The sequence below is a fragment of the Octodon degus genome, unplaced genomic scaffold (assembly GCF_000260255.1).
Source record: "Octodon degus isolate 3935 unplaced genomic scaffold, OctDeg1.0 scaffold00057, whole genome shotgun sequence".
In the NCBI taxonomy this organism is placed as follows: domain Eukaryota; kingdom Metazoa; phylum Chordata; class Mammalia; order Rodentia; family Octodontidae; genus Octodon; species Octodon degus.
In genome coordinates this window covers 5,301,539-5,322,628 of record NW_004524633.1, presented here as the reverse complement: position 1 = coordinate 5,322,628, position 21,090 = coordinate 5,301,539, and the positions used below count along the sequence as shown (strand labels likewise).

Below are 21,090 nucleotides of genomic sequence, written 5' to 3'. Positions count from 1 at the left end.
TCTCCTCTCCTCTCCTCTCCTCTCCTCTCCTCTCCTCTCCCCTACTCAGTACTAGGAATTGAACTAGCATGGAACTCCATCCCCATTTTTTTTTTTTTAATCAGGACCAAGGAGATAGCTCAGTGGCGTAAGTGCCTGCCTGGCAAGTGCAAGGTCATGAGTTCAAATTCCAGTACCACACACACACAAAAAGAAATAAAAAAAATTTAACAATTCTGAGTTGCTCGGGCTGGGCTGGAATTTGAGATCCTCCTGCCTCAGCCTCTGAGAATGCTGGCATCGCAGGCCTGCACCACGGTACTTAGGTCTCATTGTGAACTTTCACCACTTGAATACTGTACCACTGTCTCATGAGAAGGCCTCATGAACGTTGCTCTGTCTGCTGGACTTCCCTGCCCTCCAATAAACAGCCAGCTCACCTTGTCTTATGTCTTACGTTTACGCCTTTGCTTAAAAGCTCACACTCTTTTTTTCTGAGGGGAGGGGCGCGGCTCAACCTGTTCTGAGGGCAGGGCTGGCATGACTTGTGGTGCCAGGGATCGAACCACAGTCCTCCAAGCCTGCCTAAGCTTGCCTTAGCAGGCACTTTAGACCGCTGAGCTATCTCACGGGCCCCGAAAAGCTCACATTCTTTGTGAGACTTCTCTTACCAGAACGAAGTTGGTGTTGGGAATAAAATTCTTCTCATTACTCAGAGAAATTGGTGTTCACTGCACAAAGACGGCACTTCCTGCATGGCCTGGCTTCCAGGGCTGAACCACTGGGCACCAACTCACACTGCATTTAGACATGTCATGGAGAGGGCTGTGCTAGGTGTTAGGGCTTTTGTGATGGGTGGGAGGCAGTTGATGAATAATTTATGAAATAATTTTCTACTTCAATGATCATTCTTCCATTTTCCCTTACAGTTTACCATTTTTGTATATTGAAGAATCCTACAAAATATAACGTCTTTCTGGGAAAAAAGAATGGATTTTCAGAAAAAAAAAATCCCTCTTCCTATCTCATACCTGCTTTTATGTGTTCAGATTATGTGAATAATCTCAATTTAACTTGGGGACTATAAAACATCCTAGGGGACTGAAGTGCTAAAGATATCCCAGGGCCTCAGTCTTGGGACACAAGAGGACAGGAAGCTGTCGGCAGAGTGATCTGCAGAGCTGGCAGACACGCAGGGTCTTGCCTCCCTCAGCCTCGGGTTTGTCTGCGGTGTGCTTGCTGCAGGCTTCTCTCTTCAGGAGGAAAGGATTTAACAGTGTTTACTACTGGGACACTGAATATGCAATGAGTGACATCACTTATTACAGAAGCAAGTCTTATTAACCCATATGCAAAAGCTTCAAGTTTTGTGAAATAGAGTGTCAGGCCAGGACAGTTAACTAAAGGCTAAGGGCAAAAGCATTGGGGGCGCTCCTGAACTTCGGTGTTTGCCACAGAGCAGATGCGAACTTCGAGGCAGGGACCATGGCTATGATGGGGAACCTGAGTGACCCGGGCCCTGGCCGGGCCCAGCATGTGGAGCTCTTGTGGTTGGCAAGGGGAATTAGTCTGGGGGGATTTCAGAAGAGCACAGGCCTCCTGGCCTGACACCTCTCTGTGGGAAGCCTAGGAAGAGCCGGTACCACAAGGCTGTCAAGGTTGGTACTGAACCAAGGCTCGGTGGTTACCTCAGCTCTCCTGGCTGCTTAGAAACAGAGTCTGGGCAGGAACACTTGGGGTTGTTATTAGAAAAAGTGCATTTGCACACAGCCTGGTCTAGGTATGCCCTGAAGCGTCCTGAGGACACTTAGTTCACTGGACCCTTGTCACAGGAGCATAAACTACCACCCAGCTTTGCTTTTGTTGCCAAAGTAACTACTGCATGGCTTCAACAATCAGTGACTCTAAGGCCACACAGAGCTGATGCGTGCGCCACTGGCGGGGCATCTTCCACCCAGGTCTGAGAACTAATACTTGACAGAAGGAACGATATTTCGATACTCACATATCTTTCCCAGTCGATTTCTGCATAAAATCCATTCGGTGCTCCATTGCTTTTCTTCTGCAATAAATTTCAAAATAAATTTAGGAAGGAAATAGGTAAATGAAAACCAAACAAACAACAGAACAAAAACCACTGAAGTCTTATCTATATTGAACAAGAGCTACCAAATCCAGCACCGGAAAGACAAATGGGGACAGCCTCATATGAAACCGCACTGGGGAACTAAATGGAAAATCCTGCTGTATGAACTGAAGAAAAGCCTACACACATTGCAAAGCCTGTGAGGTACCAGGCAGAGAGCTCAGAAGGGTCAGAGGCTCACGTGTTATTTTATCATGCAAGAATTAGTGGTACCTGCATTTTAATTTGGTCCTCTATACCTTTGGGGGGCATGACCACATATATTATATATACCTAATATAGAATATATATATTAAATGGAAACATCTTGGCTTCTTTATTGCAGTCTTACTCGTTTAACTCCAGTGTATCTGAAGGCTGCCCCCCAAGCCATTAGCTAATCTAGCACTTCAAAGGCTGACTCAGCCTTTTCCTACCCACCAGATAAAGGACGAGGAAGTCCCCTCTGGATTAGATTATTCAGTGTCTTGTTATTACAAGTACGGTTGGTATTCCTTCCAACTGGCAGTTTCTCATCAAGGTATTAAAGTAGATTTAGAGGATTAGTGGTGGATTCCCTGGCCCATGTGTTTCCTGCCTCCACGAGCCCATCTCTTTGTGAGCAGATTAAAAATTGGCATTATTCTGCCTTTTGATTGTCTGGAAGTTTTACTTTGGTTTTGATTATCTTAAAGTTTTATATAAAGATTTGCCAAAGAAGAACTTTATCTTATAGCATAACCAAGACATATGACCACAAACAATTGAACAAAAAACACCCAAATGAAAATTACTATGATTTTCTACTTTCCACAAACAAAGGACGGAAACACAAATCAAGTCGGCCACAGAGAGTTCATCCCGTGGCACCCACACACTGACCACACAGAGCGATGCATGTCACCACACAGCGAATCTCAGGACAACACGTACCGAATGCCGCTGCACGAGGCCTGAGGGCGGACTCCTGACCTTGCAATCACAAGCAGAGGCGCCCTGAACTCCAGTATGAGCTGCTAGCACTTGACTTGACCAAAGGTAGGGGAGGGAGCTTTAGCGGGGACTTCCCGCAGGACTTCCCGAGTGCTGCCTGGACAGCGGAAGAGCTGGAAGGGTCTTGCCAGGTGACAGGACACGGGGACTGTGAGCGCGTGGCCGGCCCTCTCCTTCTATGACACCGCTGCATGAGAGCCACAAATGTAGGAGACCCACGCATGTGTCCAGGATGCCTGCGCCCCAGGGGGCAGGCCTGGGCTGCTCTCCTCTGCTCTGCTCCAGCTAGAGGCCATGCATCCTCTGCTCGGCTCAGCTCCTCACTCTGCTCTCTGTGGAATTACTGCTTCAGGGCGATGCTTCAGCAATATTCGCTGCACTTGACTCACAGATCTTTTTAAAAACCTGTCACATCAGCTGTGCACTTACTTCTCTCGTGAAGCTACTGTGGTGAACACAGTCTATTTAACAATGTGTCATGTGATAATAAAAATTCTTCCCTTCCTTGGAAATAGGCATTTTTTCTATTTTTGTCACATTGTTTTTTTAATTCCTATTTTATTGAGCTCCTTCCTATGTGATTTCATTGCAAAAGGCACTGCTGAATCCCTCCCTGTGAGCATGTGCAGTAAAGCTCAATATGAAATTCAACTTATAATAATCAGAAATCAAGTAAATCAAATTGGTTTCAGGGGCATAAATTCATGAATTTTGTGCCCAGCACAATTCTGCTGTCATTATGTCTTTGCTTTTCAAATAATTCCTTAATTCAAAGCACTGCTGTCACTAATTAAGTTGTTTAAACATTCCAAAGTTCTACAGCTTGTTTCCACAATATCGTCTCTACAGTGAAAGCCCTTAAAAAAGGTAGTCTGTATGTTCAGCTGAGCCAACTATTTATGTGCCTGTCCATGTGCATATATGTGGATGATTTTTATATATGTATGATTTTAATATATATATGCTTTAATGTGTATGATATTTATAATATATGTATGATTTTTAATATATACCTAATATTGTATATAAAGAAATTCCTGAATTTCTGTATTTAGGCTGACTGAAAATTTCCATTTCTATGGAAAGTAATAGAAGGTTGAGATAAAGGAAAAGCAAAACCTATATTTTTTTTCTTTTAAGAGAAACATTTTAAAAACAAATACTAAACACAGAGAACAAGTTGTAACAATACATTCTTTTGAGCAGATATTCAACACACACACACACACACACACACACATACACACACACTCGCCTGGTTCTATTAGTGCAATCGGCAGTTTGGACCCACTTTTGCTAGTGCACTATGCGCTCTTACAGATATCTTTGATTTCACATGGGGATATTGCTAACGCTAGCTGAATCTGTGGAATTATTCTTGTTAAATCCCAAAGAAAAATTGTCTACATGGTAAGTAAGGTACATCTTCCCGCTGCGATACCACTGAAGGTAAAAGTTGGAGGAGAACATGGGTGGGACCCTGCGGGAGCTGGGGACCATTTAACAACGAGGCTGCATGAACGGCATGCGCATCACTTGCCGCTGTGCGAAGCAGGGCTTTTTTCTCTTGGCCTTGCTGTAGTGCATCCTTTTGCCTCTGTTTCTGATTATCTAAAATTCTACACCTAGCATAAGGAACCTTTATCACTTGAACATATGACTGTTATTTAAAGATAACTGAGGCTCATAGGGGATCTTATTTTTAATGGGTATTTTAGTCTTATTATCTATTCTCAGATAATATGATAAGCTAAATTGACAAATAGAGTAACAATTGTGTTCGACACATATTCATCCAAGTTTTCATTTTCTGCTGTGAAGGCTACTCTGAGGTCAGTTCATGGCTTCATAGCAGCCCTAGGGTAGGGAATGTTAAAGATACCTGATATATTGCCCAAATAATATCCTTACCAAAGTAGACTGGAATCATTGTGTAAATAGAATTGAGAAGATGGGGATGTCCTCGTGATGTACTACCTCGTATGGTACCACCAGGGATGAGTGGCTAGGGAATATCTGAAAGGCAGCGAGTGTGCCCAGGACGGACATTTAGCTGAATAGTCACGTGGGCTCTTATACTGGGATCTCCGAGCTCTAGTTACAGCCAGGCCCAGGAGCAGCACCCCCGATTCTCCCTCCTTTGGTCGAGAACAGAGTTTCCACAGACTAAGTTCCTGGCAAGTTCTTGCAACAATAGAGTGGCCACCCTAGCAAATGACGCCACTCAATCTTCATGACATCGTTTCCATGACAGCCAAAGCCTTCTTCGTGACAGCAGATTCTTTTAAAAATTGGAATCTTGCTTTTTGTCTAAGACAAACAAAAGTGTTTCTTCTGTTTTTTAAATGCCTGATGGTTCCTTAATAGCATCTTTGGATGTTAGTGCATAGAAGTTTATGATTGATTTAAAACTTAGCCCTTGTTACTCAAGACAGAATTTGGAAATCCCTCGGAAAGGCTCCTCTCTCAGGGAGTGTGAATACTGGCCAGTGTCTTCCCAATTTCGAGCTGGGACTTTCCTCACTGCTTCTACAACCCCTTGGAAATTTTAAGCTGAAATCTGTGTCCTTACCGAAGGTTTTTTTGCTCCTTCGCGCGCGCACTCTGCTTTGCTACTGTAGGGTGGCTCGTGTGGGCCGGGCTGCTGGAATTGATTGTTTTCATGCAGAAAAAAGCTGTTAAAGGATCTGCTTGTTCTTCAAGACACATATAAAGAATCACACGGAGTCAGCAAACATACCGTAGAAGAACCCATTTCTAGGCCAAATGCTGCGGCCTACCAATCGCAGCAGGATTCCTTCCGCAAGAAGCGTTCGGGGGCCCATAATGAGGCTCTATTCAGCAGGCCAGGGAGGAAAGGTGGAGGAGGAGGATGGATCCCTGGCCCGGGGCCCTGTGGATCTAGTCCTCATCCAGCCAGTGGTTCATTTATAAGTAGAGAACAGACACCGAGACCACAAGCAGAGACTGGATAGACCCGGCTGCACTGCGAGTCTAAGTGTGATCAGCTCAGCTCCGCCTTCCTTCCCTGATCCAAGCTTTCTTGGGGGTCACTCATCCCTGAAGCACACCCGGCTGACAGTCCCAAATCTGTGTCTTCCCTGCAGGCCTGTCTGGGAGGAGTGGACAATAGACCCTTGCAGTGAGAGCTGGGCCGCCCAGGCTTCTGTTCCCTTGTGGAGGGACACTGAGATGGCTGAGGAGAAAGCTCGAGTGTGTGCTGGGCAAAGCAGAGTTTGCCCGGGGTTAAAATGGGAATTACACCCTGCTGCCTGAAGTCCTGACACGACGATGGCGGACAGCTCTGCGAGCCGAGAACTCTGCGAGCCGAGGGCGCAGTCAGCCGTGGGTGGCAGGACCAGCCCACCTGCACACGCAGCCCCACTAAGAAGCCCCGGGGACTGAAGGTGATACACACAACGGTGGGCTGCACGGAACTGGAGACAGTAAAACTAAGTGAGCCGCACCACCCAGAGCTTTCGTGCCTGCTGGGCGGTTGCCAGGTCGCAGGCACCATCCGGGTCCACGTGGAATCACCCGAGTGAAACTGCAGCTTTAGACATCCCACGGGCCGTCCTTCAGATGCTGTCTCAGCCATACAAAAGGGGACCAAGGCAGCAGACAGCAGGACTCCGAGAGTCAGCGTGAGTTTGAGAGAAATCAGGCTGTGACTCCCAAGGTGGACTGTAACCCCTGGGCTCCAGCCACACGGCCCTGGGAATCAAAGCATGCCGGCCAAGTTTGGAGGGAACCCTGAGCATTTTCCAGTTCTGCTTTCTCTCCTGAGAAACCGAAATGAAATTATTCTTCTTGCTCACTGATCACGACCAGGGATACTCGCAGCATTTCTAATCAATGAGCACAGAGGCTGCAACTGCCGTGGAGTAGCGCTCTAGGGCTGCACTGTTGGGAGGGAATACACAGGGGCCGGGCTTGAAGCCTCGCCTCAGGAGGATGAGTCCTCTGAGCATCCCTGGTCACCTGTCCCTTCCAGCTGCCACAGCAAGTGTAAAGGTGTGTGTTCCACCAGAGGGTTAAATGGGGCTCCCCCCAAAGCAGAAGACAGAGGTAGCGATGGGGCCTCAGAGACAACGAGCAGCACTGGCGTGTGGAGCGTGGAGGAAGGGGAAGGGGTGGCTGGGAGAGAGGCAGAGCGAGAGAAGCAAGAACCAGCGATCCAGGCCCAGCGGGGCCAGGAGGGATGCAGAGGAGCCCACGGGGCCTCGCCGAGCTGGGACAGAGGGGACAGGAGGACCAGGGTGTCAGCAGCGTGAGCAGACAGGGAGGTAGAGAGTACCTGAGACAGAGTTAAGGACAGGGCTCTGAGCCAGAAGCAAGGGCGGAGGAGAAGCTGGGTCTTCTGGGTCTTTTTTTTCCCCTGCTGAATAGAGCCTTGATTATAGTGTTACCCAACTTCTGGTCAATTTCAGTCTACTCCTCTAACATCTGGCAGGGAGAACACAAGAACCACAGGCCCCCCGCCAAAGAACCTGGACTCAGGTGTGTGTGTGGGGGGAGTCTCCTGCTATGGCTTTGATCAGCCACCCCCAATTTATTGATAATATAAAGGGTGATTTTTTTGAAAAAAATGTATTTTTAATTGCCAGGTTTTAGTTCCCACTCTGGCCCAGAAAGCTTAATATGAATCTATTTCTTTTCCTCCAGTAACAGCTGTTCCTTTAAACCCTGTGAATAGGCGTCTGATTTAGATGGGAAGGAAGTTGTCTTAGGAGGTGGGCAGAATCCCATGAGCCCACACGCCACAGGCGTCTTCAGAAAGTGAGCAATCTGACTCCAGCGAGGAGTCAGAGCCCTGGCTCAACCTAAGCCCAGCAGACATATTTCCCTCCTTTGGGCTGTAAATTCAGGCATAAATGGTTTTAAGACCATTCCCTGGTTTTGAAGTTAATATAGAAAATGTATCTGCAGCCCAGCAACACAAGGGGAAGAACGTTCAGTTTTATTGGCTCCTTTATGACTCTGTGGCCTCGGCTGGAGAGGAACATTCTCACATAATGAGCTTCCTATGTCCTTAGGCTGGAAACGGAATCACAGCGACGGCTGGAGCCCCTGCATGCGCGACCCACCGGCTCCACGCCTAGTTTCTCTCCTGCTTCCAGGCAGGGGTTCAGGAGAGCGCAATAAATACATCCCACTTCACCAAGAAAACGTTTTGTCCCATGCAATCATGGTCCGAAAAGCTAGTGGAGCTATTGCTTTTTATCCCTACAGGAGGAACACCAGCAAAAGTAATGGGGCTTTAAGCAATTGAGGTAGCACACATTAAATGCAAACCCGCCAAAATGGTGACTCAAATACTTACAATTCCATCTCGATCGGGGGAACCTCTGTAACAGAAAGAGATTGATGGCATTTATGAAGGTCGATCATTCCTGCTTTGCAGATTAAACTACCACAGTAGGAATCATTAACCACCACCTTCGAGCCCGCCCTCAAGCTCCCTCCCAGGAAATCTGGCTGAGGAAAGTAACGAAATAAGACCTTCATAACTGATCATTGAAGAGTCCAGCCTGAGGGGCTGGCTCCAGTCAGCACTACCACAAGGCGAGATAAACCGAATTTTTTTTCTTATTTTCCCACTCTATGAGAAGTCCTAAATTGTCTTTTATGATTGGATTTTCTAAACTTTTTTTTTTTTTTTTTTTTTTTTTTTTTTTTTTTTTTTGCGGTACTGGGGATTGAACTCAGGGCCTTGCACTTGCTAGGCAAGTGCTTATTCTACTGAGCTATCTCCCCGGCCCTTAAGCTTATTTTGAGACTCTGTACCTCCTTCTTCTTTAGATGTTTGTATCTCCTCCAACTATAGAAGAAGAGGAAATGGAGAGTGGTATTTGCTGGGTGATGCCCCCGGTGACGCTGGTGGCCCCAGGGTCACTGTGCTGCGACGGCACTGGGGTAGCAGTTGTGGTCAGCGTCGCTTGGGAAAGATGAATCTTGATGTCCGAACTTCAGTGCTTCAGATCCTGTGACCTCGCATGTGTGACCTGGCCCCTGCAGGCCGGGGTAAGCAGGACAACCGACATGGTGACGGTATAATGTTCTCTAGCATTTGCTCGACGCTCAAAAATGGAGGGGACTCTAATTTCTTCTCTGGTCTGTGATGTGTCTTCACACACTGTGGTAGAGCCATGCAGAAGAGGGATTTTTGCCGTTACTTTAGGGAACTAGGCTGGTCACCACTGTCAGTTGGAAACTCCCAAATTTAGTCCATTCTGTAAGAACCTTGAAAATGTTAGGCTTTAACAAAGAACCAGAATTATGCTTGGAGAGGGAACTGTGTTGTTGAAAGTCAGTGCTTGGCGTAGCCTGTGACCCTGCTGGGAGGTCAGCTGGGCTGGACTGCAAGAGTTGTTCTTCCAGAGGTGGGCCAGGAAAGGGAATGCATTACCGCAGGAGACAGAGTGGTAGTGAGGGAGAGAGAAATCCAGAGCCAGGACAGGATCTGGGCTTGTGGACGATAAATGCGGAGTGAAATGTGAACGCGGACGCTAGCTCCAAATCGTATTTTCTGCCTGGCCTTCAGCAAGTCCGGAACCTCCTCGGCTCAGACTTCTCATTTCTGTAGCTGAAGTATTACTACTGGGCTTATTGAATTACTGTGAGGATTAGAAAGGCTATCAGTGGAGTGAGATACGTCACCCAGTGCGGCCACTCGGCCGGGCCCTCTCCCTTCCCCTCTCCATCAGCCACAGTGACAGTGATCAAATCAGGAAGCTCTGGTCCTTACTCCTTACCCTCTCTCTGGGGAGGCTCAATCAGCGGAAGTTGGTGCTGGCTGCGACCCTAACAGGTTGCTTAGCAACCCCAAACCGTGTGCAACAGCCCGGAAAAGTTTTCATCCACCAGGTCTCAATGACTGCAGACTCCCGTCAGCACTAACAGGAGGTGACGTGGCCAATCGCCAGTGCGTTTTACCGAACACTTTGTGGTCAGGAATCCTTTTCCAGAAATGCTGTGTGCCCCAGTGGAGAGCAGGGGCTGTGAAAATCAAAGGTCTCTGCAGAGTAGCTTGCACCTCGGCCCTGGCTGCTGTGAGAGGCAGGCAGCGGAAAGCTGTCACGTAAGTCATCAGGGCACTCAGAGGTAAGAAGAGCTTAAGGAGAGGCACTCAGAATTCTGCAAATAGATGTGTCCTGAAGGCCGCAGAGAGAAACTGGGCTTCTATCCAAGACCGTGAGGAATAATTTATTATTTTCATTGCTTTTGAAATGGTGACAGAAACACAGTGCTTTGGACCCATGTCAGTGAGCTGAGCCCGCCCTGTGGAGGTTACTCGCTTTCTTTCTCATTACTTATTTATTTGTGTTTTAGGCAAGATCTTGCTATGTAGGCCAGGCTGGCTTCAAACTCAGCAATCCTCTTGACTCAGCCTTCCCAGTGTTGGGATTACAGGCGTGTAATTATATGCCTGTTTTTCTTTAGAGAGAGACTTTTTAAAGGTTTTCCCACCCCACAAGTCTCTAGTGCAGTTACTGACACTGCCCTTCTAGAACGATAGGCTGCTTTCTGCTGGGATGTGCTGGGTGTAAGCAACAGCGCCCCCTACGTGCGGGGTGCTGCTGGTTCTGGCAGATGTTGCTGGCAGACTGACGGGTGCAGTGCCTGGTCCTGCAGGGAAAGTAGGTTCCAGCAAGTGTAAATTTCTATGGATGAGGAAACTGAGGCCCAGCAAAGCAAAACAGTGTCTAAGACCACACCATTATGGTCAGCGTTGGGACAAGAGCCCAGGTACCCCAGTGCCAGCCAGTGCACATCAGCTATTCTGGGTTAAAGCATAATGTCATATTTACTAAGAAATGGTATAGAAAATGTTTTTAAATCATTCAGGAAAAGTTTCAGGACCGTAGTAAGTATAATTTCCATGAGATATTTGTAAAAACCCCTGGCATTAAGGCTCTCCTGCCCCATCCTGCCCCTCACTTCACCCCTCCTTCTGCCTCGCCTCCTGTGTCACCTTCTCCTGCAGTCCCAGGGTCACCTTGCACCCCTCGACACCTCCTAGTGCCTCCTCCACTTTCCTACCTCCCTCTGCCTTTGCTTTTGCTAGCCCTGTGCACGATGTCCAGGTCTCTGTTCTTAAAAATGGGGGTTGAGTCTCCTCCTACCTGAAGCATCACAGGTCATCGCCAAGCTGGAGGCTCCCCCCCCTCGCCTTCTCATTTCCGGGGAAATTCCATCACTTTTGCTCACAGGGGACACACAACTGCCATCAGTTCATTCAATAATAATAATAGCCTCGTAGGCCATGTGCTGAGCATTAGCTACCTATGGAGGCCCACAGGGGACATTTCAAGTGTGTGCTGCCTTCAGTTGGATGCAAGAGACTTCAGTGTGTGTAGTGTTCTGTCCCATCAATTGTGAGCTCACAGAGGGCAGTGCCGAGGACCTTGGGACCAGATTTATGCACAGAATGGAAAGTGGAAGTCCTGTGCCTACACAACTTCATGATTTTTAGGGATGCTACCTAAATGCAGGGTTTAGTGCCTCCGTTCTGGCGCATGGCCTACCATCCTAGGCTTGCATGTTCACCACCAGCTGCACTGGGTGATGCTCATTTCCTCATACTGGTCTTGAGCTGGGATTCTGCGTTCCTGGCCACTGACTTCATGTACTGAGGTAACCTGTTATGGCTCAGAAAGGCACCTGAGATTACACTGTCAGGTGATTTCTTTTCATTTTGAGACAGGGTCTTACTATGTAGTTCAGGCTGGCCTTTAACTCAGTCCAGACTGGCTTCAAACTCACAGCAATCCTACTGCCTCTGCCTCCCAAGTGCTGGGGGTCCGGGGTGCACCCATATGCCAGGCCCCAGACCAAACATTTCTGAAGAGGAACCCAAGATGATCAAACATGTAGAATGAATTAGAATGAAGCTGTAATGAATGTCTTCGAGGGCCTATTGGTGTCCACTGGCAATTGCATGAGCTCGCTGATGCCCCTTTCTGGTCTTGGGCTCTCGTTTGTGGCCTGACAGCCCACCACTGCTGCCAACTCTGTTGGGCGATTTACATTTTTGTTAGTACAAAGTCTTGGCATCTCCAGAAGGAGCTTCGGGGTATTATCTAGCAGACATATCTCTTTTTGGGTGAGAGATAATCTACCTAAACAGGTGTTGTGCTGTTTCTTCAGTTCAGAAGTCCTAAGAGCAAAGCTAAGAGGCGGAGTGAAGTCTTCAGTCCTCTGTCCTAAAGTAACGGTCACACTTCTGCCTCCTAGGCCTGCTGGAAAGTGTAGACATCAGGCAGTACAAAATAGCACCTCCTGCCAGCCTGACCGTGGTGACGAACTACACCTTTTAGTACAGACCTAAGAGGATTTGTGCGGAGCTACTATAGCTACCCAGAAATGACGTGAACACAGAAAGTACTTGGTAGTCAAGGAAATCTTTAAGTGACAGTGACAAGAACATTTCTTAGGAAATAGTTTAGGGGAGGCAGAGTACATACGTAGAGTCAGTATCCTTCTCTTTCTTCCGTATTCCAAAGGCCTTCCTTGTACGCTTTTTCAATCCTGTGGGAAAACAGCAAAGGGTCAAAAGAATCTATCCACAAACTCAAGTGGGCACGTTTAGAAATTTACAGCACAGCTGTAAATAATAAATAATAAATAATGCACACATTCAGGAGCAACGGAAACTTCTCCAGCTGTTGACTGATGGATGCGTACACCTGTGCGAACGTCTCAGCACTGTATTTCCTAGCAGATGTTTAGCAAGGACTCAGTGCTGGGTGCTCTCAGTACCTAAGGCACCAGAAGGATGGACGGGTAGGGAGAAGGTTGCAAGCTTTTCTTAGATAACTGTTACTCATCACCCAAATTGCATCTGCCAAGGAAGGGAATCACAGATTTAGAATGGCCATTTCCAGGCCGGGCATTGTCTTGAGACTGGGATAATGCCAAGACATGGACCATGTGCGACGTGTGTGCTGAGGACCACCCCCAGTGCACGTAGCTCTGTGCCCTGGGCCCCCATCCTGCCTTCTTGTGCTCCTGCGACTCCATGGCTGCCCTGGACCCTCAACCGTTCTCCAGCATTAGCCGACATCGTGGCTCCTTGTGTGGGCCTTGCCTGTGGCAGGGCCTCATCTGTTCTATGACCATCTAGAATCTCCACTCAGCCCTGATGGGGCCCGTCCTCTGGGAGGGCCTCTGAATCCTGGTAGGGCGAGGTGCTGACCACCTGGGTTTTTCCCAGATGTTGCTTCACATATGTTCTAATCTGCCAAATGCTCCTTCTTATTATTTATCATGCCAGGATCCTCAACGGGCTGAGTCTTCCTACGGCAAAGGCCAATGCCTTCTTCTTTGGATGTCCCCAACATCTTGTACGGGTATCAGGTCATATTTGTTGGTTAAAACTATGTTCCAAGAAGTGCCATTCAGGTAGCAGGAGTGTAAGAAGGGTGCTGAGACCAGTCCTTGGCCTCTGTCACCCCTGCTGGAGACTCCTGTCTCCCACCTGTCCCACAGTGACACCTGAGGCCTGGGCTTCTCGTTAGCAAGGGCGGTCTGCATTTCCCTAATGCCTACACATTCAAAACCTTAGGGCTGGGGAGATAGCTTGGCAGTCTAAGTGCCTGCCTGGCACGTGCAAGGACCTGGGCTCGATCCCCCATACCACATGCCATGCTGGTCCCTGGTCCCACCTATGGTACATTGTGCCAGCCACAGAAACTGGGTGTGGTGGCACACAACTGTAATCCCAGCGCTGGGGAGGCTGAGACAGGAGGATCATTATGGGTTCAAACTGCATAGCAAGATCCTGTACCAAATAAATAAATAAATAAAAGATTTTTTAAAAAACCTGTAGGCTTGGGGCAGGCTGCTTTGGCATGTCATGTTGGGAAGTAGGTCTCGGAAAGGTGCTGATGTCTTAGATTGCATTCGGCACGGCGGGTGAGACAGAAAAACACTGAGAAAATCGATGACTCGATGACACCTTCTTCCAAAACATGTGAGTCAGCCCCAGCCCTTGGCTGATCTGAGTCACTCAGTATCTGCCTCTCAGGCTGCAACGACGTAAGTACGTTCACCCAAGTGTCTCTGCACATCTAACTTGGCATTTTAACAGTCATTCCATTTAAGATGGTTAAGGCTTGAAAATGTCAATGCTTTGTTTTGCTTTAAAATTTTTTTTTCTTCCCACATCAAACCATTCTCTATTATTCTTCCCACGAAGGGTTCACAGGAAAACTAACTGACATTTAAAACAATTGGCCCATAATATTTAGGAATACGTTCTCATTGTTTTCAATTTTGTTTGTTTTTCTTGGTTCTTCCTTATCACCTCTCATAGTCTTATTTTTTTATCGGAACAAATATCACAGTTGTATAATTAACATTTTCCCTGGGACTTCATGTCTCCTCAGCTTCTCTATATTTGCCATGTAGTTTTGGTTTCATAACGTCATATTCATGAATAACACTATAATTGTGTCTCAAGTGCTTCATTTACTGTACCTAGGCCTGGCAGAGATGCATACCCTACCAAAGAGATCCACAGAGATCAGAACACACACATACACACGCACATACACACGCACCCCCATTATTTCTCATATCAAGTGAGTAGCAGATCAGAGAGTAGTAGTTATCCATAGGCCCTGCCCTGTTTTTGATCATGATATTTGGAAAACAGCCAATATGAACTAGGTCATGAATATCATGAATTGTCCATTTTCCAGCCAAAAGTGCACTGGACCAAGAAGTGGGGACAGAGAGTCCATTCCTAGCATCATTTCTAATGGCTTAGCTTAATGCAAGTCACATTTTTTTCTGTATTTCTATCTTGCAGTCTGTGCTAAATCAGCTGATAGAAGAGATGGAAAATTTGCACACATTCACGTGAAAACATGCTATGCCAGGGGCTGGTGAGAGCTCAGCAGACTAAAGTGCCTGCTTAGGCAAGCTTAGGCAAAGTGCAGGGACCACAGTTTCATAACCGGCAGCACACTCAGTGCCAGCCCCACCCCCAGGGCAGGCTGAGCTGACCAGAGTCCAGGTGTATTGGTGCACCCCTGTAATCCCAGCACTGGGGAGGCTGAAAGCATGAGGCCAGCTGCATAGTGAGACCCTGCAACAACCAAATGCATTTTAAAAAATGTTATGCCACTTGGTAACTTTGGTTTCAGGGAAACTCATGTTCCCATGACACGGAATACAATTGCACGTGGAAGATAAGAATACAGCAAAAATAAACTCCAGGAAGAAAAATGAATCAAATTGTTGAATAAGGAAAAGCATGAAAAAAATTCTCCACTGTGAAAAGTGGAAAGACTTTAGGAGCTCATGAAAACATGAAGAAAGTGCTGAAAGATTACAGTGAACAAAGTTGAAAAAGAAGTCTTTCGCAATTTCGTCAAATCTTTTAGAAGATCCAGGAAGTGGCAGTCACATCAACTATGTGAAAAATGAGTAGAGAGGCATGATCCTGTCTTTTGAGAGTGTATAAAAAATATTCAAACTTTCAAAAGGGAGAAGTGATCGTCAAGGAGATTATAGGAATAACACGCTTAAGATACCACGTAGGATGACCCATTTCAAAACAAAATGACAACACTCTGTCCCGTGTTGTTCCAACTTTCGACTGCATGACTCAGTGAAGATGTTAAAGTTAATTTCCACAGTAAAATTGTTTCCAGGGTGGGGCTTGAACCTTGGCCAACTGTTCTTTACCAAGAATAGGAGTGCAAAAATGAAGTGTTTTTGAGAAATAGTCATTCTTCCCATGCTGACATCAAGGCAGACAGAGTCTTTGGGGAGGGAATTTTTTTTGTCCAGTGCTAGAGCGGTTCCCTTTGCGGAGAAGCAGCCTTTGCTCTTGCCTCTAGGACACCGAGATCTTGAGTCCACTTCCCACCCCTCTGCCTAACGAGGATGCATTTAGCTTCCTTTGGTGTTTAAGGAAACATTTATCACTGTTACTCCACGTTTGCAGGATGTAATGGCCACAGTCCTCACGGTAAGTTGATGGACAGAATTCATCTTCATTCTTTTGACTTCCTTTTTCCTTCTCCCCTTCACTTGGCCCCTCCTCCTTTTGTGAAGGGTCTCCCTCTTTCCCTAGGTATTAATGGCAAAACTAGTCAAGTCTACAAAGAACAATAATGAGAAAAAAATTTAAATAGCCTGATAGTTTTAGGAGGTTACAAAGCTTATTTCCATTTAGGTAGTGCTAGGAATGATGCTACAAAATAAATAAAGCAACAAATTTAGAAAGTGGCATCAGTGATGGTGACAACACAGGACCAGAATGAGTCCTATTATGGCACCGCTGCCAGCCACTGTCCCTGAGGTCTGGCCAGGGTGCCGGCTGCATGCATTGTCTTTTGTAGCATTTATTGTCTAATCTGACTCTCTTACACTGAGCTGAGCACTGAGACTGGGTGTGGTGGTGCACGCCTATACTCCCAGCTCTGGGGAAGCTGAGACAGGAGGATCACTACAAGTCTGAGCTGCAAAGTGAGACCCTGTACCAAATACACTGAAAAAAAGAAAACAAAAAATCCAACAAACAAACAAAAAACCCCAACAGCACAAAACATCTTAGAACTTCCTGGCTTTACACGTACACAAATCCAACAGAACAGTGCAGAACGACCTTTGCCACCTTCTTTCCCTGAGGACAGCTGCATAGTGATTCACTAAGCTAAACTCTGAATTTGAGCCACCTTTAGTACTATCATGAAGTTAAAAAATCGAACTCCTCCATACACTCATTTTAGGGAAAAATCGAGATGCGATCCTCAAAAGAATTCAGGGTTTTTGGCAGGGCAGACACAGGCTGTGTTGCGCTTTCCAGTGCATCACACTGGAAATTACGTTCCCGGCCGCGCACAGGCAGCTCTTCCGCCAGGCCAGTCACGCTTCTGGTGCGTCGCTCCAGGGACTTCGCTCCAGGGACTCCGCTCCAGGGACTCCGCTCCAGGGACTCCGCTCCAGGGACTCCCTCATCTGCGCGTCGGTAGAAGCTGTCCTCATTTTAAGGGGAAACACTTCAGGTCAGATTTCCAGGGTCTGCCAAGGACGCCTTCTCCTGCCCTGTCCTGCCTCCTGCTTTCCACGTGGTTAGGCGACCAGGACGAGGTCCTCACTTCCCTCCCGCCTGTGCTGCAAGGGCTCAAGAGGGAGCTGCTTCCCGTGGCTGAGCCGGTGGCTGGGTGTGCACGGGTGCGGCTTGGGCGGGGGAGGCAGGTGGGGAGCGCCCGGGCCCTGTCAGCGGCTCACTCCAACGCGGCTCGTGGGACCCCCGTCTACATCTCTGCCTTTCAGGTTGCTTGCCCTGGGGTGCCCTTGCTCTACCCCACACTGTAGTTTGAGCAGAGCCTGAGGAAGCAACAACAGGATGAAAGCCGGGGCCTGAGGTGGGCAGAGCTCCGCCAGGAGGAGAGGCGCAGGCGCTGAGGGTTGCAGGCAGAGGAAGGCTTCACCCCGCACCCCAGTGCCCAGCGCCCACACCTCTCTGGAGCAGAGGCAGGAAGGCAGCAGGATGCAGCAGAATGTTTTATTTTTCCTTTTCCTCTGGTAGTCCCAGGGACCAGACCTCAGCTTTCACGCGGAGCTACACCTGCAGCCCTTTTTGTATTGTGAGACAAGTTCTCACCCGATTGTGAAACTGCCTGGGCTGGGCTCCCATTTGTGATCTTCTTGCCTCAGCCCTCCTGCTGGGGTTACAGGTGTGGGTCACCGCGCCTGGCTTCTCTTTGGAATGGAAAGACCTGGGTTCTAAGCCCAGTTTAACTACTTGTGCAAGGCAGGGTGGTGACACTGACAGAGCCAGGGCAGACCAGTGTCCTTCTTGCAGTTAAGGTTCATCTCTGTGCTGGACCCAAGGGGTGGAGGACAGCCTGGTCTTCCTCTGCCTGCACACACAGGCACACGGTGAAGGCAGCTCCTGTTTAGCAAGTATTCACCTGGGCCTGGGCCTGCAGATCCATCGTTCAAGACCCCACTCTGGATCACAAGACCAACTCAGAGTGAGCTGCTCATCCAAAGTCAACAAGGAAAATGGAGTGAAGCATGGGTCGGAAGGTTCAAAGCTTCTCCCGGCGTGGTCACAAGGATGAGCCAGTGCCCGGGCAGGGCCTGGCACCTAGCAGGACCCACTGGGCACCCACCAAGGCTTTGCTTACTATTTTTTGCTTAGAAAGCCATCTAAGGTTTGTATAATAATTTTTTTAAATGCCCTTTCCTGAAGTCTGCATCTGTGTTCCAGGGCTGCCAGCCCCTCCTGGTCGCTCATCTGCGTCTACACACACATGAGGGACGGTAGGACGGTGCATGGGCCTGGATGGCCCTGGGCCACCGTGCGCAGACTTGCGAGGGGCCCGAGCACATGGTTAGGTACACAACTTGATTTACTGCGAGCTTGCAAGGCTAGGGAACCTGACAGGCACTTCTTTGTCCAGCCAACACAGCGACATGGCGTGGGAGCTGTTATGGCGTTGATCAGGAGCCGCGGGAGTTGGTCACGGCAGACCTCGTCCTGAAGGCCCCATCTGACCAGGAGTCTGGCTCCAGGTGGACGAGGGGGAGCTTGGGTTTGCCATCAGAACTCCTTTTTCCCTTTTATTAAAAATCAAAACCCAAAGCAGAGATGTTTTTTAAATGGAAACTTCTTTGTGGCAAATGAGGCCATGTCTGTCTTAAACACCAGAACTTTGAGATCTCTACGCGCAGTGCAGCGAACATGCGGAGAGCCCACACATGCTCACTAAGTGGGTTATTTCTCTAACAAATGTGAGTTTTCAGCTTGTGCCTTCATCAGCTGAGGGTTACCGAAAGGTGAATCACATGTAATGGAATTACTTATTTTCTTCATGAACTCAGGCCAAACATTTGGCAGCAGTAATAAAAACAGGCCGCTTTAATTGCCCGGGGCACGACGCTGCACACAGACAGCCCTCCGGGCTGCGGTGCCTGTTCCGCGGGGTGATCGGTATGTCTGTTAGCAGCCGAGAGGGTGCTTTGCACATCAGCTTACTCCCTAAGCTTTAAATATAAGTACTGTTGTCCAGCTTCAAGTTGTTGTTATGCACAGGTCTTACGGAAGGGTGAAAGCCCAAAGGAGACAGAGGCCAGTCCCGCCATGGATCTTAGCGGGTAGACTGCTGTGTTGGATTTGTAGGGTGCTTAAGGCGGGTGAGCACCAGGAAACAGGAGAGCAGGGCTAAGAAGGGCCTGGTTCACGGTGGTCCTCGAGAAATGTCTAGTGGCAGTGCTGTATATTTGTATTTCTAATCACAAGGAATTGCTCAGGGTTGGTGGTGCGTGCTGTTCTGTCTGTGCGTGTTATGTTACTGTTCAGCTAACTCGAAGGACACCCGGGCCATCTCTGCTTGAAGCGCAAAGCCTTTTTGCAAGGGGCCCGCCACTTGGAGCCGAGCCTGTTGGAGATGTTAACACCACCTCCAAGAGGCTGCTGTGGATGAGGGTTTGATGTATATATTCAGTATGTGGAAATTCATGGTAAGACACTAACAGGCATTTCTAAAAGGTGACTAAGAACTTCAAGGGACTCAAATACTTTTTAAGAAAATAACTGTCTGGCCTTCTGGTGACATGGGAGAGAATGTTAAAGAAGACAGTCATGGAATTCATGTGGTACAGAAGGGTGTGGCTCACTGTGCAAATGCTGAAGTGCGGAGGGGCTGAGTGAGGCTGTCAAGGATTTTGAGTGAGTGGATAATAGATCCATGAGAAACATACCAGACTGGGAAGAAAAACGTCCGCATTATGTTTTGAGAGTGGGATGACGTCTCACCTTCACTGCCTCCTAGGTTAAGCTCCTGAAACTCTCTGAGTCTAATTTTTCTCCGCAACAATCCCAAAGGCTTCTGTAAATTGTAAAAGCATGCACGGGCCTTGAACAATGACCCTGAAATGTGCTGGCCATCACTCCCTGCAGATCTCTCTTGATTTTCTTGGAGGGTGGACACTTACAAAAAGCAAGCACACATCTACTATTTTAACTGACTACATCAGACCGCCTAAACATCTGATTTCAGTACTTGCAGCAGCAATATGGATTTCTTTCTTTCCTCTTTCTTTCTGCACTGGGAATTGAACTCAGGACACCTTGTGCTTGCCAGACAAGCACTGGGCCATGAGCTACATCCCAGCCCAGGATCTATTTCTTTAGAAATAGAAATCTGACATCAAAACTTGAAAATAGTAAACCTTTCAGTCTCATATCTTCCTTCTTACAAAATCATAACAACATAGAATGCAGTCTCCTGAAGCATCATCAGCAAACACGTCTCCTGAGGGATGAGTGGGCTTGGAAGACACACGGCAAGGTGTGTGACCTTCCGGGGCAGCTCTGATGCAGGCTTCTCTCTGTGTGCAAGTTTATTACACACTTTAACCCGTTGTCTTCCCAGTGTGGCCTGCAGTAAGCTGAGGTCGAGGGAACCTGGAATCGCTAGCTTCTGGACCTGCGGAGGGATGCACGGGCTCTTCCTACTAGTATTTTAGAGTCTGTGATATTAATGTGGCCTGCTCCCTTAGAACCTCGATCTGCCAAATGGTTTCTGCTCATTTTCTCCTTCTCTCCCCATGTTCAGGGTTCGCTTTGCCACTGTGTGTTCCTAACCCTCCCAGCCTGCCACAGGCTGTAGAAGACAGTAAAGCTCATGTGGCCTGCTCAGGCAGACTGTGACTTGGGACAGCAACTGAGAAGTTCAGAGGAATTATCATTCACCAAACCTCATTTTTCAAAAACTCCAGTGAAAAATTTAATGTGAAAGAAAGCGAACTGGACAGTAAGAGAAATGCTTTTTCCTGTACCCTTCACGCTCTAGCGCTTCATCCAGGGAAGAAGCAGCAAGCTTCGTGGTAAAATCCATAAACTGTGCTGCACGGGCCACCAGAAGCTCAGAGTCACATTCTTCAGCATTTTAAAAGAGGAAGCTGGACATAAAACTTCAGATTTATTTTGGTTTAGTTTTAACCTAATACATGGAAGGGGCAGA

General features: G+C 47.8%; 1 protein-coding gene across 15 annotated transcripts in view; it reads right to left on the bottom strand.

Moving 5' to 3' along the window:
- Sgip1 (SH3 domain GRB2 like endophilin interacting protein 1) overlaps positions 1–21,090 on the bottom strand; it is a 187,730-nt gene that overhangs the window by 100,784 nt on the left and 65,856 nt on the right. For 7 of the 15 annotated variants that reach the window (XM_023718286.1, XM_023718282.1, XM_023718284.1 and 4 more), the window contains exons 2-5: positions 12,565–12,628; positions 8,421–8,445; positions 5,670–5,741; positions 1,985–2,041 (exon numbers count right to left, since the gene is read on the bottom strand). In XM_023718286.1, the coding sequence (XP_023574054.1) occupies positions 1,985–2,041; positions 5,670–5,741; positions 8,421–8,445; positions 12,565–12,628 (218 nt within the window). The remainder of the gene's footprint in view (positions 1–1,984; positions 2,042–5,669; positions 5,742–8,420; positions 8,446–12,564; positions 12,629–21,090) is intronic. The other 8 variants (XM_023718285.1, XM_023718293.1, XM_023718290.1 and 5 more) reach the window with 2 other exon arrangements.